At 37.3% G+C, this 14,928-nt stretch overlaps 1 protein-coding gene across 1 annotated transcript in view; it reads right to left on the bottom strand.

The window, feature by feature from the left end:
- The window catches only part of CORIN (corin, serine peptidase), a gene marked incomplete at both ends in the record, with an annotated part of 252,263 nt that overhangs the window by 2,777 nt on the left and 234,558 nt on the right, over window positions 1–14,928 (bottom strand). Inside the window, 1 exon segment of the mRNA XM_082653606.1 lies at window positions 13,057–13,190. Within this exon segment, the coding sequence (XP_082509732.1) occupies window positions 13,057–13,190 (134 nt within the window).

Here is a 14,928-nt window from a genome sequence, read left to right as displayed (position 1 = left end):
GATTAATTGACCATAAGTGTTTGGGTTTATTTCTGGCCTCTCTGTCCTGTTCCATTGATCCATATGTCTGTCTTTGTGCCAATATCAAGCTATTTTGATTACTGTAACTTTGTAGTATAGTCTGAAGTCTGGAAGGGTTATGCCTCCAAGCTTTGTTCTTTTTCCTCAGGATTGCTTTGGCAATTCTGGGTCTTTTGTGGTTCCACATAAATTTTAGGTTTACTTGTTCTAGTTATGTAAAAAAAATGTCATGGTATTTTGACAGGGATTGCATTAAATCTGTAGATAGCTTTGGGTAGTATGGCCAGTTTAATAATACTAATTCTTCCAATCCAAGAGCATGGGATATCTTTCCATTTCCTTGAATCATCTTCAGTTGCCTTTACAATGTTTTATAGTTTTTAGTATAAAGGTCTTTTACTTCATTGGTTAAATTTATTCCTGGGTATTTTTTATGTGATTTTAAAAATGATTTTTAAATTTTCCTTGATATTTCATAGTGTAAAGAAATGCAACAGATTTCTGTATATTAATATTGTATTCTGCTACCTTGCTGAATTCATTTATTAGCTCTAATAGTTTTTGTGTGCAGACTTTAGGATTCTCTATATAGAGTATCATGTCATCTGTAAATAGTGACAGTTTTCTCTCTTTCCCTCCAACTTGGATACTTTTTATTTCTTTTTCCTGTATGATTGCTGTGGCTAGGACTACCAATACTGTTTTGAATAGAAGTGGTGAAAGTGGGCACCCTTGTCTTGTTCCTGAGTTTAGCAGGAAGGTTTTCAGCTTTTCAGCATTATTATGTTGGCTGTAGGTTTGTCACAAATGGCTTTTATTATGTTGAGGTATGTTCCCTCTGTACCCACTTTGGTGAGAATTTTTATCATGAATAGATGTTGAATTTTTTCAAATGTTTTCTCTGCATCTATCGAGATGATCATGTGCTTTGTCTTTCCTTTTGTTAATCTGGCACATTACATTGATACATTTTTCATCTATATTCATCAAATATATTGACCTGTAATTTTCTTTTTTTGTAGTGTCTTTGTCTGATTTTGGTATCAGGGTCATGGTGGCTTCATGGAGTGACTCTGGGAGTTTTCCCTCCTTTTCAATTTTTTGGCATAATTTGAGAAGGATAGGTATAAGTTTTTCTTTGTATGTTTGGTAGAATTCCCCAGTGAAGCCATCAGGTCCTGGACTTCTGTTTGCAGGGAGTTTTGTTTTGTTTTCTTTTACAGATTCTATTTCACTTACAGTGCTCAATCTGTTTAAATTATCTGTTTCTTCTTGATTCTGTTTTGGTGGGCTGTATGTGTCTAGAAACTTGTCCATCTCTTTTAGATTGTCCAATTAGTTGGCATATAACTTTTCATAGTATTTTTTTTTGTATTTCTGTGGTATTAGTTGTTATTTCTCCTCTTTCATTTCTTATTTTGTTTATTTGGATCCTCTGTTTTCTTCTTGGTGGGCCTGGCTAGAAGTTTGTTGAGTTTATCTTTTCAAAAAACCTGGTCTTGATTTTATTGATCTTTTCTATTGTTTTTTTAATCTCTATTTTATTTCTTCTATAATCTTTATTATTTCCTTCCTTCTGCTGTGAGTTTGTTTTTGTTCTTATTCTAATTTATTTAGCTAGTAGGTTAGGTTGTTTGAGATTTTTCTTATCTCTTGAGGAAGGCCTTATTGCTATGAACTTCCCTATTAGAGCTGCTTTTGCTGCATCCCATAGATTTTGTAAGGTTTTGTTCTCATTTTCCGATTTCTTATTTGATTTCATCATTGATCCATTGGTTTTCTTAGTGGCATGTTGTTTAGTCTCCATGTATTCACTCTTTTCCTGTTTTTCTTTCTCTGGTAGTTTCATACCATTGTGGTCAGGAAAAATGCTTGAAATGATTTCTAAATTTGTTGAGGCTTGTTTTGTGACCTAGTATGTTGTCTGTCCTGGAGAATGTTCCATGTGTGCTTGAAAACAAGTACAACTGGTCTGTTGTGTCATTTAGGACCTCTGTTTCCTTACTGGTTTTCTGTCCGGATGATCTGTCCATTGATGTCACTGGGGTGTTAAAATCTCCTACTATTATTGTATTCCAATCAGTTTCTCCCTTTATGTCTATTAGTATTTCTTTTACATATTTATATGCACCCAATACAGGAGCACCTATGTTAATCAGTATAATAGCCTCTTTTAGTATTGATCCCTTTATCATATGATACACTTCTTTGTCTTTCTTTATGGCCTTTGTTTTAAAGTCTATTTTGTCTGATATAAGTATTTCTACCCCGGCTTTCTTATTATTTCCATTTTCATTAAATATTTTTTCCATCCCCTCACTTTCAGTCTGTGTTTGTCTTTCACCCTAAAGTGAGACATTTTTAGGCAGCATATTGTAGGTTCATGTTTTTTATTCAATGTATCATTCTGTATTTTGATTGGATCATTTACTCCATTGACATTTAAGGTAATAATTGACATGGGAGGAGACAAGATGGTGGAGTAGAAGAAATTGAGCTCACCTCCTCTCACAAAAACACCAAAATCACAACCACTGAACAACCATCAATAGAAAAGACTGGAACCTAGCAAAAAAGATATTCTACATCCAAAGACAAAGAAGAAGCCACAACAAGATGGTAGGAGGGGCACATTTGCAGTAAAATCAAATCCCATATGCACTGGGTGGGTGACCCAAAAACTGGAAAATTATTATTATATCACAGAGGTTCTCCCACAGGAGTGAGAGTTCTGAGCCCCACATCAGGCTCCCCAGCCTGGGGATCTGGCATCAGGAGGAGGAGAGCCCAGAGCATTTGGCTTTGAAGGCCAGCAGCACATGAGAAGGCCTTCAAAGCGCAGGAGCTCCACAGCACTGGGGAAAAAAGAGACTCCACTCTTGAAGGGCACACACAAGGTTTCACGTGCACTGGGATCCAGGGCAAAGAAGGGACTCAATAAGAGCCCGGGCCAGACCTACCTGTGTATCTTGGAGGGTCTCCTGGGGAGGTGGGGGTCAGCTTTGGCTCACTGGGGGCAAGGACACTGGTGGCAGAGGCCCCAGGGAGTACTCATTGGCATGAGCTCTCCTGGAGGTCAACATTTTGGCACTGAAACCTGCCCCCCTCAACAGCCTGCAAGGTCCAGTGTTGGGATGCCTCAGGACAGACAGCCAACACAGCCCCACTTACAGGCTGCCTAAAGTCATCCTGAATGCACAGCTGCCTCTAAACACACCTCTTGAAACAGCCCTGCCCACCAGAGGGACAAGAACCAGCTCCATCCACCAGTGTGCAGGCACCAGGCCCTCCCACCAGGAAGCCTGCACAAGCCCCTGGACCAACCTCACCCACCAGGGGGTAGACACCAGAAGCAAGAGGAACTACAAACCTGCAGCATGAGAAATGAAGGCCACAAACACAGACAGACAAGATGGCAGAGAAATATGTTCCAGACGAAGGAACAAGATAAAACCCCAGAAGAACAAGTAAGTGAAGTGGAGATAGATAGGCAATCTGCCTGAAAAAGTATTCAGAGAAATGATAGTAAAGGTGATCCAAGATCTTGGAAAAATAATGGAGGCACAGCCTGAGAAGATACAAGAAATAATTAACAGAGATTTAAAGAACAAACAGATGAACAATACAAAAATTGAAATGAAAAATACACTAGAAGGAATCAATAGAAGAATAAATGAGGCAGAAGAACAAATAAGTGAGCTGGAAGACAGATTGGTGGAAATCATTGCTGCAGAACAGAAGAAAGAAAAAAACTGAAATAAGGACCGTCTAAGAGACCTCTGAGACAACATTAAATGCACCAACTTTTGCATCATAGGGGTCCCAGAAGAGAGAGAAACGGCCTGAGAAAATATTTGAAGAAATAGCCGAAAACTTCCCTAACATGGGAAGGGAAACATGGACTGAAGTCCAGGAAGCACAGAGAGGCCCACACAGGATAAACCCAAGGAGGAACATGCCAAGACACATATCAAATTTTCAAAAACTAAAGACAAAGAGAAAATATTAAAAGCAACAAGGGAAAAGCAACAAGTAACATACAAGGAAATTTTCATATAGTTCTCAGCTGATTTAAGTAACATACAAGGAAATCTTCATATAGTTATCAGCTGATTTTTCAGCAGAAACTGCAGGCCAGAAGGGATTGGCATAATATATTTCAAGTGATGACAGGGAAAAACAGACAACCAAGAACACTACCCAGCAAGGCTCCTGTTCAGATTCAATGGAGTAATCAAAACCTTTACAGACAAGCAAAAGCTAAGAGAATTCACCACCAAACCAGCTTTACAACAAAATGCCAACAAACTGCTAGAGGAACTTCTCTAGGCAGAAAAGAAAAGGCCATCATTAGAAACAAGAAAATTATGAATGGGAAAGCTCACCGGTAAAGGCAAACATACAGTAAAGGTAGGAAATCATCTCCCTGCAGGTATGATATCAAAACCAGTAATCATGAGAAGAGGATATTGGATATAGGATATTGGAAATGCATATGAAATTAAGAAACCAGCAACTTAAATCAATCTTTTATACATATAGACTGCTATATCAAAATCTCATGGTTGATTCAAAAGGATACATTCAGCATAATGTTCATTGCAGCAATGTTTACAATAGTCAAAACATGGAGCAACCTACATGTCCATCAACAGATGAATGCATAAAGTAGATGTGGTATATCTATACAATAGAATATTACTCAGCCATTAAAAAGAACGAAATAATGCCATTGGCAGCAAGATGGATGGACCCTGAGATTATCATACTAAGTGAAGTAAGTCAGAGAAAGACAAATATCATATGACATCACTTATATGCAGAATCGTAGAAGAATGATACAAATGAACTTATTTACAAGACAGAAATAGACTCACAAACTAAGAAAAGAAACTTGGTTACTAAAGGGGAAATGTTGCGGGGGAGGGATAAATTGGAAGTTTGGGATTAACATACACACTATTTAAAATAGATTACTAATGAGAACCTACTGTATAGCACAAGGAACTCTACTCAATATTCTGTAATGACCTAAATGGGAAAAGAATTTGAAAAAGATTGTATGACTGAATCACTTTGCCCCACACTTGAAACTAACAACATTGTAAATCAACTATACTCCAATATAAAATAAAAAAAAATTTTTAAAAGCCTCATGGTAACCACAAACCAAAAATCTACAATACATACACAAACAAAAAAGAAAAAGCAATCCAAATAAATACAACTCTAAAGATAGTCATCAAATCACAAGAGAAGAGAACAAAAGAGGAAGGGAAGAAAAAATGACCTACAGAAACAAATCATAAACAAATGGCAATAAGAATACACATATCAATAATTACCTTAAATGTAAATGGATTAAATGCTCCAACCAAAAGACACAGACTGGCTGAATGTATACAAAAATAAGACCTGAATATATGCTGTTGACAAGAGACCCACTTCAGATCTAGGGATAGATACAGAATGAAAGTGAGGGGATGGAAAAAGCTATTCCATGCAAATGGAAATCAAAAGAAAGCTGGAGTAGCAATACTCATATCAGACAAAATAGACTTTAAAGACTGTTACAAGAGACAGAAAAGGACACTACAGAATGATCAAGGGATCAATCCAAGAAGAAGATATAACAATTATAAATATATATGCACCCAACATAGGAGCACCTCAATACATAAGGCAACTGCTAACAGCTGTAAAAGGAGAAATCAACAGTAACACAATAATAGTGGGGACTTTAACACCCCACTTACATCAATGGACAGATCATCCAGACAGAAAATTCGTAAGGAAACACAGGCCTTAAATGACACATTAGACCAGGTGGACTTAACTGATATTTAGAGAGCATTCCATCTGAAAGCAGTTGAATACACTTTCTTCTCAAGTGCACTTGGAACATTCTCCAGGATAGATCATGTGCTGGGCCACAAAGCAAACCTAGGTAAATTTTAGAAAATTGAAATTATATCAAGCATCTTTTTTGACCACAACACTATGAGATTAGATATTAACTACAAGAAAAAAAACTGTAAAAAACACAAACACGTGGAGGCTAAACAATATGTTACTAAACAACCAATGGACCACCAAAGGAATCAAAGAGGAAATCAAAAAATACCTAGAGACAAATGAAAATGAAAACACAATGATCCAAAACCTTTGGGAAACAGCAAAAGCAGTTCTAAGAGGGAAGTTTATAGCAATACAATCTTACCTCAGGAAACAAGAAAAATTTCAAATAAGCAACCTAACCTTACACCTAAAGCAACCTAACCTTACACCTAAAGCAATTAGAGAAAGAGAAAACAAACACAGCCCAAAGTTAGTAAAAGGAAAGAAATCATAAAGATTAGAACAGAAATAAATGAAATAGAGATGAAGAAAACAACAGAAAAGATCAATGAAACTAAAAGCTGGTTCTTTGAAAAAATAAAATTGATAAATATTTAGCTAGACTCATCAAGAAAAAAAAGGTATGGGGCTTAAATCAAAATTAGAAATGAAAAAGAAGTTACAACAGACACCACAGAAATACAAAGCATCCTAAGAGACTACTACAAGCAACTACGCCAATAAAATGGACAGCCTAGAAGAAATGGACAAATTCTTAGAAAGGTACAATCCTCCATGACTGAACCAGGAAGAAATAGAAAATATGAATAAACCAATCACAAGTACTGATACTGAAACTGTGATGAAAAAACTCCCAACAAACAAAAGCCCAGGACCAGATGGCTTCACAGGCAAATTCTATCAAACGTTTAGAGAAGAGCTAACACCTATCCTTCTGAAACTATTCCAAAAAACTGCAGAGGAAAGAACACTCCCAAATTCATTCTATGAGGCCACCATCACCCTGACATCAAAACCAGACAAAGATACCACAAAAAAAAAAATAAAATTACAGGCCAATATCACTGAACATAGACCCCAAAATACTCAACCAGAATACTAGCAGACCAAATCCAACAATACATTAAAAGGATCATACACTAATCCCAGGAATGCAAGGATTTCTCAATATCCACAAATCAATCCGTGTGATACACCACAATAACAAATTGAAGAATAAAAACCATATGATCATCTCAATATGTGCAGAAAAATCTTTTGACAAAATTCAATGCCCATTTATGATAAAAAAAAAAAAGCTCTCCAGAAAATGGGCAGAGAGGGACCATAACTCAACATAATAAAGGCCATATATGACAAGCCCACAGCTAACATCATACTCATCAGTGAGATGCTGAAAGTATGTCCTCTAAGATCAGGAACAAGACTAGGATGTCTACTCTTGCCATGTTTACTCAACATAGTTTTGGAAGTCCTAGCAATGGCAATCAGAGAAGAAAGAGAAATAAAAGGAATCCAAATAGGAAAAGAAAAAGTAAAACCATCACTGTTTGCAGATGCCATAATAACTATACATAGAAAATTCTAAAGATGCTACCAGAAAACCACTAGAGCTCATCAATGAATTCAGTAAAGTTTCAGGATACAAAATTAATACACAGAAATCTGTTGAACTTCTATGCATTATCAACAAAAGATCAGAAAGAGAAATTATGAAAAAATCCCATTTCCCATTGCATCAAAAAGAATAAAATACCTAAGAATAAACTTACCTAAGGAGACCAAAGACCTCTATTCAGAAAATGATGAAAGAAATCGAAGATGACACAAACAGATGGAAAGATACACCATGTTCTTGGCCTGGAAGAATCAACGCTGTCAAAATGACTAGACTACCCAAGGCAATCTATAGATTCAGTGCAATCCCTATCAAATTACCAATGGCATTTTTCACAGAATTAGAACAAAAAATCTTAAAATTTGTATGGAAACATAAAAGGCCCCATATAGCCAAAGCAATCTTGAGAAAGAAAAACAGAGCTGGAGGAATTAGGCTCCCTCACTTCAGAATATACTATAAAGCTACAGTAATTAAAACAGTACGGTACTGGCACGACGACAGGGTTATAGATCAATGGAACAGTATAGAAAGCACAGAAATCCACACACCTATGGTCAATTAATATATGACAAAGGAAGCAAGAGTATACAATGGAGAAAACACAGCCTCTTCAATAATTGGTGCTGGGAAGACTGGACTGCTACATGTAAAAGAATGAAATTAGAATATTCTCTGACACCACACACAAAAACAAACTCAAAATGGATTAAAGATCTAAATGTAAGACCAGATACTATAAAACTCTTAGAGGAAAACATAGGCAGAACACTCTCTGACATAAATCGCAGCAATATGTTTTTGGATCTACCTCCTAGAGTAATGAATATAAAAACAAAAATAAACAAATGAGACCTAATTAAACTTAAAAGCTTTTGCACAGCAAAGGAAACCATCAACAAAACAAAAAGACAACCTACAGAATGGGTAAAAATATTTGCAAATGGTGCGACCAACAAGGATTAATCTCCAAAATACACAAACAGCTCATATGGCTCAATATCAAAAAAACAAACACCCCAATCAAAAAATGGGCAGAAGATCTAAATAGACATTTCTCCAAAGAATACATACAGATGGCCAAAAGCCACATGAAAAGATGCTCATTATTACTAATTATTAGAGAAATGCCAATCAAAACTACAATGAGGTATCACTACACACTGGCCAGAATGGCTATCATCAAAAAGTCTGTAAACAATAAATGCTGGAAAGGGTGTGGAGGAAAGGGAACCCTCTTACACTGTTGGTGGGAAGATAAATTGGTACAACCACTATGGAGAACAGTATGGACGTTCCTTGAAAAACTGAAAATAGAGCTACCATATGATCCAGCAATCCCATTTCTGGGCAAATGTCCAGAGAAAACCATAATTTGAAAAGATACATGCACCCCAATGTTCATTGCTGCACTATTTACAATAGCCAAGACATGGAAGCAACCTAAATGCCCATCAGCAGAGGAATGGATAAAGAAGATGTGCTACATATATATAGTGGAATATTACTCAGCCATTAAAAAGAATGAAATAATGTCATTTGCAGCAACATGGATGGACCAGGAGATTATCATACTAAGTGAAGTAAGTCAGAGAAAGATAAATATCATATGATATCACCTATATTTGGAATCTAAAAAGATGATACAAATGAACTTATTTACAAAACAGAAATAGACCCATAGAATTAGAAAACAAACTTATGGTTACCAAAGAGGAAAGGTCGGGGGGGGGGGTGGTGGATAAATTAGGAGGTTGGGATTAACAGATACACACTACTATATATAAAACAGATCAACAAGGACCTACTGTATAGCACAGGGAACTTGACTCAATATTCTGTAATAACCTATATGGGAAAAGAATCTGAAAAAGAATGGATATATGAATATGTATAACTGAACCACTTTGCTGTATACCTGAAACTAACACAACATGGTAAATCAACTATACACCAATATAAAATAAAAATTAAAACAAATAATTATTGATAGGTATGTACTTATTGCCATTTTAAACCTTGTTTTCCAGTTGTTTTTGTAGTTCTTCCTTGTTCATTTCTTCTTTTTGTTTTTCCTTTTGTGGTTTGATTATTTTCTTTTGTAGTATGCTTGAGTTCCTTTCTTTCTGGTTTTTGTGAACCTATTGTGTGTTTTGATTTGTGATTACTATGGATTTCAAGTATGTTGACCCATTATTATATCTTTAAACTGCTAGTCATACAAATTCAAACACATTCTAAAAGATCTACATTTTTATACTCCACTCTCCCACATTTTATGATTTTTGATGTTCTATTTTACATCTTCATACTTATTCTTTTGCTGTTAATTGTAGTTATAATTGCTTTTACAAAAAAATTTTTTTTGCTTTTTAATCTATGTAGTGGCTTATTTAAGTGATCTTCAATCCTTTTACATATTTGCTTCTCCTATTATGATTTTTTGTTTCCAATAGATTCTTCCTTCTTTTCTAGAGAAAGAAGAAGACCCTTCTTCAATATTTAGAGAAGACCCTTCAATATTTCTTTTGGGTAGGTTTAGCGTTGCTCTATTCTTTTAGTTTTTTCTTGTCTGAGAAATTCTTTATCTCTCATTCTATTCTAAATGATAATCTTGCTGGATAGAGTATCCTAGGTTGAAGGTTTTTCCCTTTCAGGACTTTGAATATATCACGCTCCTTCCTAGAAGTGGTGAACATTGCATTCATAATTTACCAATGCTGTAAACCTAACTAATAAGCATAGATTTTGCAAGAGGCTAAGCTGTTCTGTCTGAAAGCCTAATTGATTTTTTAAGCAAAATTTACTGGAAACAATTTTATTAGACATATTCCACAATTTTTTCATCTCCTCTTATATAAAAGAAATACTAAGATACTGACTTATTTAGGTTGAGCTACTTATTATGCCAGAGAGTGATTAAAATGGGATATTTACAGGTCAGCATCTCTACACTTCCAGATCAGAAACTTAGCCACATAATTATTTAGCATCTAATTTTTGCAAGATTCTGTGCTACAGTCTACACAAGTAAAGAGCTACTTTTGTCCCCAGGGGGCCAAAACTCCACTTGGGTAATGAGAAAAACTTTACATGAAAGCAAAATCTAAGGGCTATAAATAAAGGAGTCTTCAAAGGAATAAGTGATTACTTCCAGCCGGAGGGGAACACAGGGTCCCCATAAGAGTGGGTTTTGAGCTAGGCTTAATGAGGCAGGTGGACATTTTTTAGTTGGAAAACAAAAGGTGAAGAAGCATCAATTCAAAACAAAAGGGGGATACAGCTAAAGGTACAAGTTGTCCGGTTTTTGGTCCTCTTTTCTTCTTCATAATATTGGGCTTTAGGCCAAAGTTTATGTTTGGTTTCAATACTGAGTTCCATGATTTCTAGACCTTAACAAAGGACCCATGGCTTCCAATGTGACCTGTTGATGCAATTAAGGAAGGTAATGAGAGGTTCTGGTGCATAATCTTGCTCCAGACTTGGTAAAAAGTAGCTATTGTTTGTTTTGTGTTTTGTTTTCTACCTGGGGTTGTGTTAGAGAGCATCTGGTATGCATTTAAGATATCCATAGTGCGGAATTCCCACCACTAAAGAAGTTGGCAGGACCTGTTTACTATTAGACATTACGATATGAACATGCCTATGCCTGTGGCTGTGTTGGACCTTCATTTCTCTTTCAAAGAATCACCTTCTATCCCCTCCCTTTAGCAGTTACCAAGAGATGAAGAGGAACTACTTTTTGGTAGACGTCCAGATCATGTTGGCAACAGGGAGAAATGTATTCACATTAATCATTGCTTCTAGGATAGTGTAGTGACCAAGCACTTGAATTCTGAAGCCAGGCTGCCTACATTCATATCTTCATTCTACCACCTTAATGCTGGGTGATATGGGGTAAATTACTTAACCTCTCTGGTCCCTTGTTTTCTTGATCTGTAAAATAGGAAAAACACAGATACTGCCACAAGGATGACTGTGAGAATTAAGAATTAATAAGAATTAATTATTAGAAAGTATTTAGAAGAGATCCTGGAACACAGTAAGCACTAACTGGTAGATGTTAACATTCACATTGTTGATATTCATTGAGGGCATATGCCAGACGTCATATACACATATGTTAAAATACTGGGACATTAACCCAGTTAATCCCAAAGATACTCTGCAAATCAGACGGAATCAGCCCCATCTTACTTGGGAGAAAATATTCTACAGAGGTTAAATAACTTCTTCAGGTCACATTGTTCTCACTGCCAGAGATGGGAGCCAACCCAGACCTTTCAGGTTGCAAATCATGTGTCCTAGCCCTGACACCATGCTGCCTCCTAGTCACTTTTGTTTTGGCTTTGGTCTATCAAACCTAGGCCTCTTGCATGGAAGGCAGGGGTTCCTCTATCACTGCCCACCTCAGCTGGATGACTTGGGGCCAGAGGACAGAAGGGAAGGTGACTCACTGAAACTTCAAGGGAGCCTGCCTCCCTCTTTCCCATGACAACTGTCTAAATCACCACCAGGCCATTTCTGTTGTGAAATGGACAATCAAAAATGTCATCTTATTATGTTGGGTCAGGGGCAATAATATTGTTGCATCTCTTCTTCAATTCTAAAACTTGGGGGCAATTTGATCTACTCCAAAGCAGTGAAATAACAGATGCTTCATAGCACTGTCGTGCGATAACTGCCTTCCCCACTCTGTTACAAGCTTCTTTAAGTGCTCACCCTTTTCCATCCTCCCCTGGGAGCCAGTCCAGTATAATATGCAATGAGTGTTTATTAAGTAAAAATGCTTCCCTGCGGGGGGGGTGGGAGTGGTGGTGGGATGAATTGGGAGATTGGGATTGACATGTATACACTGATGTGTATAAAATGGATGACTAATAAGAACCTGCTGTATAAAAAAGATAAATAAAATAAAATTCAAAAATTCAAAAAAAGCTTCCCTGCATCGCTCAGTCAGCATACTCTATGAACTGTTGTGACCAGAAATCCTGAGTCTAAAGGTTGTGTTCAGTGATAGATATTTGAAGACATGCTGGCAATCACGTGCAGCCCCAGACAATGCCAGTGTGATCAACTCCTGAGACGGAGGTGGGTCTGTCACACACCCTGGAGATTGGAGTGTTGTATGTGCTTCAGTGCCATCACCCCGATGGTTGAATATGCCCTTGGTGTCTGTCCCCTGCTTCCTGAGGCAACCTGGTTGGAGCTCTGGTTACCACTAGCTGCTCTCAGAAACTTGCTTGTCCTGGCCACTAAAATAGTCCAAGGAGATGGACCAGAACAATTGATTCTCCTCCTGTTGCTGGCCCAGGGTGCTGACCCCATGCAGGAGGTGAGAAAGCAGAAGGCAACCTGAGTGGGGGGCATGGAGGTTACTCAGGGCGTTGCTTGGGTCCTGAATAAAGGAAGACACCCTGTGAATAATTAAACGTTTGGTAATAAATTATTTTCAGAAGATGTTCCCAAAGGGCCACACATGAATACTAATGGGCTTATATGGACCCATTGAACCTACTGCTGAACTGAATCTCCTTGGTAACCAGAAAGCAACTTACCATGCACGAGTCAACCGTGCCAGACTCATAGCCGGCACAGATCATCCGGGTGGTGATGGTCTTAGTGTCAAAGTAGGACTGACACTGCTCCAGAGAAATGATGCGGACTTCTCCCTCTTGCAGCTTAAAAGGCACTGGATTTTTTAAAAAGAAGAAGAAATAAAATATATGAGGGTAAAATGACTCAAAACTGAGGCTAGCCAAATATGAAATGATAACGTTTTTATGTCAAGAAAACCATGCTCTTAAAATGTCATTTCAAAGATGAAGCTCATTTGAAATCAGAATTTTCCCATTATAAGTGCTGACAGCAATCATTTAATCAAACCCCTTCATTTTGTTAATGAGAAAATTGAGGCACAGACTGGTTAAGTAACCTGGCTCATGCTTTCCCTCTCTTATTATGTGTAGCAACGTAAACAATAGCTACTACAATGAAAAGGAAAATAATCAAGCCAGAGCTCTGCTCCAGGTGGGAGGCTGCCAGCTCTGTGACAGCTCAACATGTGAGCCGTGCTCTGCTAAAAGTTCAGACTGCCTTTTCAGACTAACAGAGGAAGGGTTGCCCTACCCTTGGTTTGAACAGTGTGTCTCATCCTGTGCTACAGTAGCCATCATTTGAGGTCGGAACCTTTAATCCTAGAGGATGCATCAGAGAGATGTCAAAGGGAAAAGCCATCCCTTAGTGTCAGCAGAGAGAACATATGAATTTCATCTTGCTCCAAAGTTCTCACAGAATAACAATGTATTTCTCAAAGCCAGCAGCAAGAATCTCTCATTGTTTGGCCATTCTACAAAACATACACACTGTTCTCCTTTTAGATAGTGACGGTGAAGCAGTGTACATGTACAGGGTACCTTAATGGAAGAAAGAATACGTTTTCCAATACGTTTGGAAAAATCAATGCAGTGCAGACAGTGGAAGTTCCCCAAGTTGTCGAAAGAATGGTAAAAAGAACCATCGCTAAGGTTTACTGGGTACCCACAGTGGGCCAGGCTCCTGCACTCAGCATTCTCTGGGCCTATTTTCTTTAATCTTTACAATAATCCTGTGAGTTAGACAGTTGCTATTATTTTTTCCATTTTATAGTAAGCTAGAAAGTGGTGTGGTCAGTGTCAATCAGATCTTTTCAAAGAACTCACACCCTTGCTCTTCCTACATTATATACGTGGTGTGTGCCACATGTCACACGATTACTCTGAGTTTAATGTGGATATTGGGAACAATACAAGTAGAGGCAATATAGATTCTGCTCTCACATATCACAAAACTAATTATAGCTTTTAAAAACCAAGATTAGCAGGCATGGTGACATCATATGTCTGACACTGCCTTCATATTTCTTACATGTTAGCTTTTCAGAAGTCATTGACTTACTCCTGTCTATTTACTTTTTTCTTTTTATTCTCAGTTGATCATATAGAAAAGAAACTCAACTTAGCTCAAAACGACTAAATTTCAAGAAAAGCAATCGTCCTTCAAATTGGCAGTTGCTAAGACAGATAACAGGACACAGATATATATCATCATCCCTGAGAGCTGCAGTACTACACCTGATATAGTTGGCATGGTCAGTGCCTACCATTAAAGAAAATATCTCATCGATTAAATTCTTATTCTAAACTTTTAATAAGTCAAGCAAAATGAGAGAGTCCTTTATGGGTGGCTGAGAGTCAGCAGTACTAATTTTTAAATTTCTATGTGTTTTATTAATCATCTAAGAACCCAAACTATTTAAACTAATTTGAATAGGTAAATAGCTAACCAGTTTTCCTTCTAGAAAGACTTACAGGTTGTGTTACCCATGTTGATAGGACTAAATCATAACAAAGAGTTGGAAATGGGACCGTCCAGCTTGACTGCAGAAGGGG

This window comes from Grampus griseus, assembly GCF_964374135.1.
Source record: "Grampus griseus genome assembly, chromosome: 4".
In the NCBI taxonomy this organism is placed as follows: domain Eukaryota; kingdom Metazoa; phylum Chordata; class Mammalia; order Artiodactyla; family Delphinidae; genus Grampus; species Grampus griseus.
This window is presented reverse-complemented; position numbering and strand designations above follow the sequence as displayed.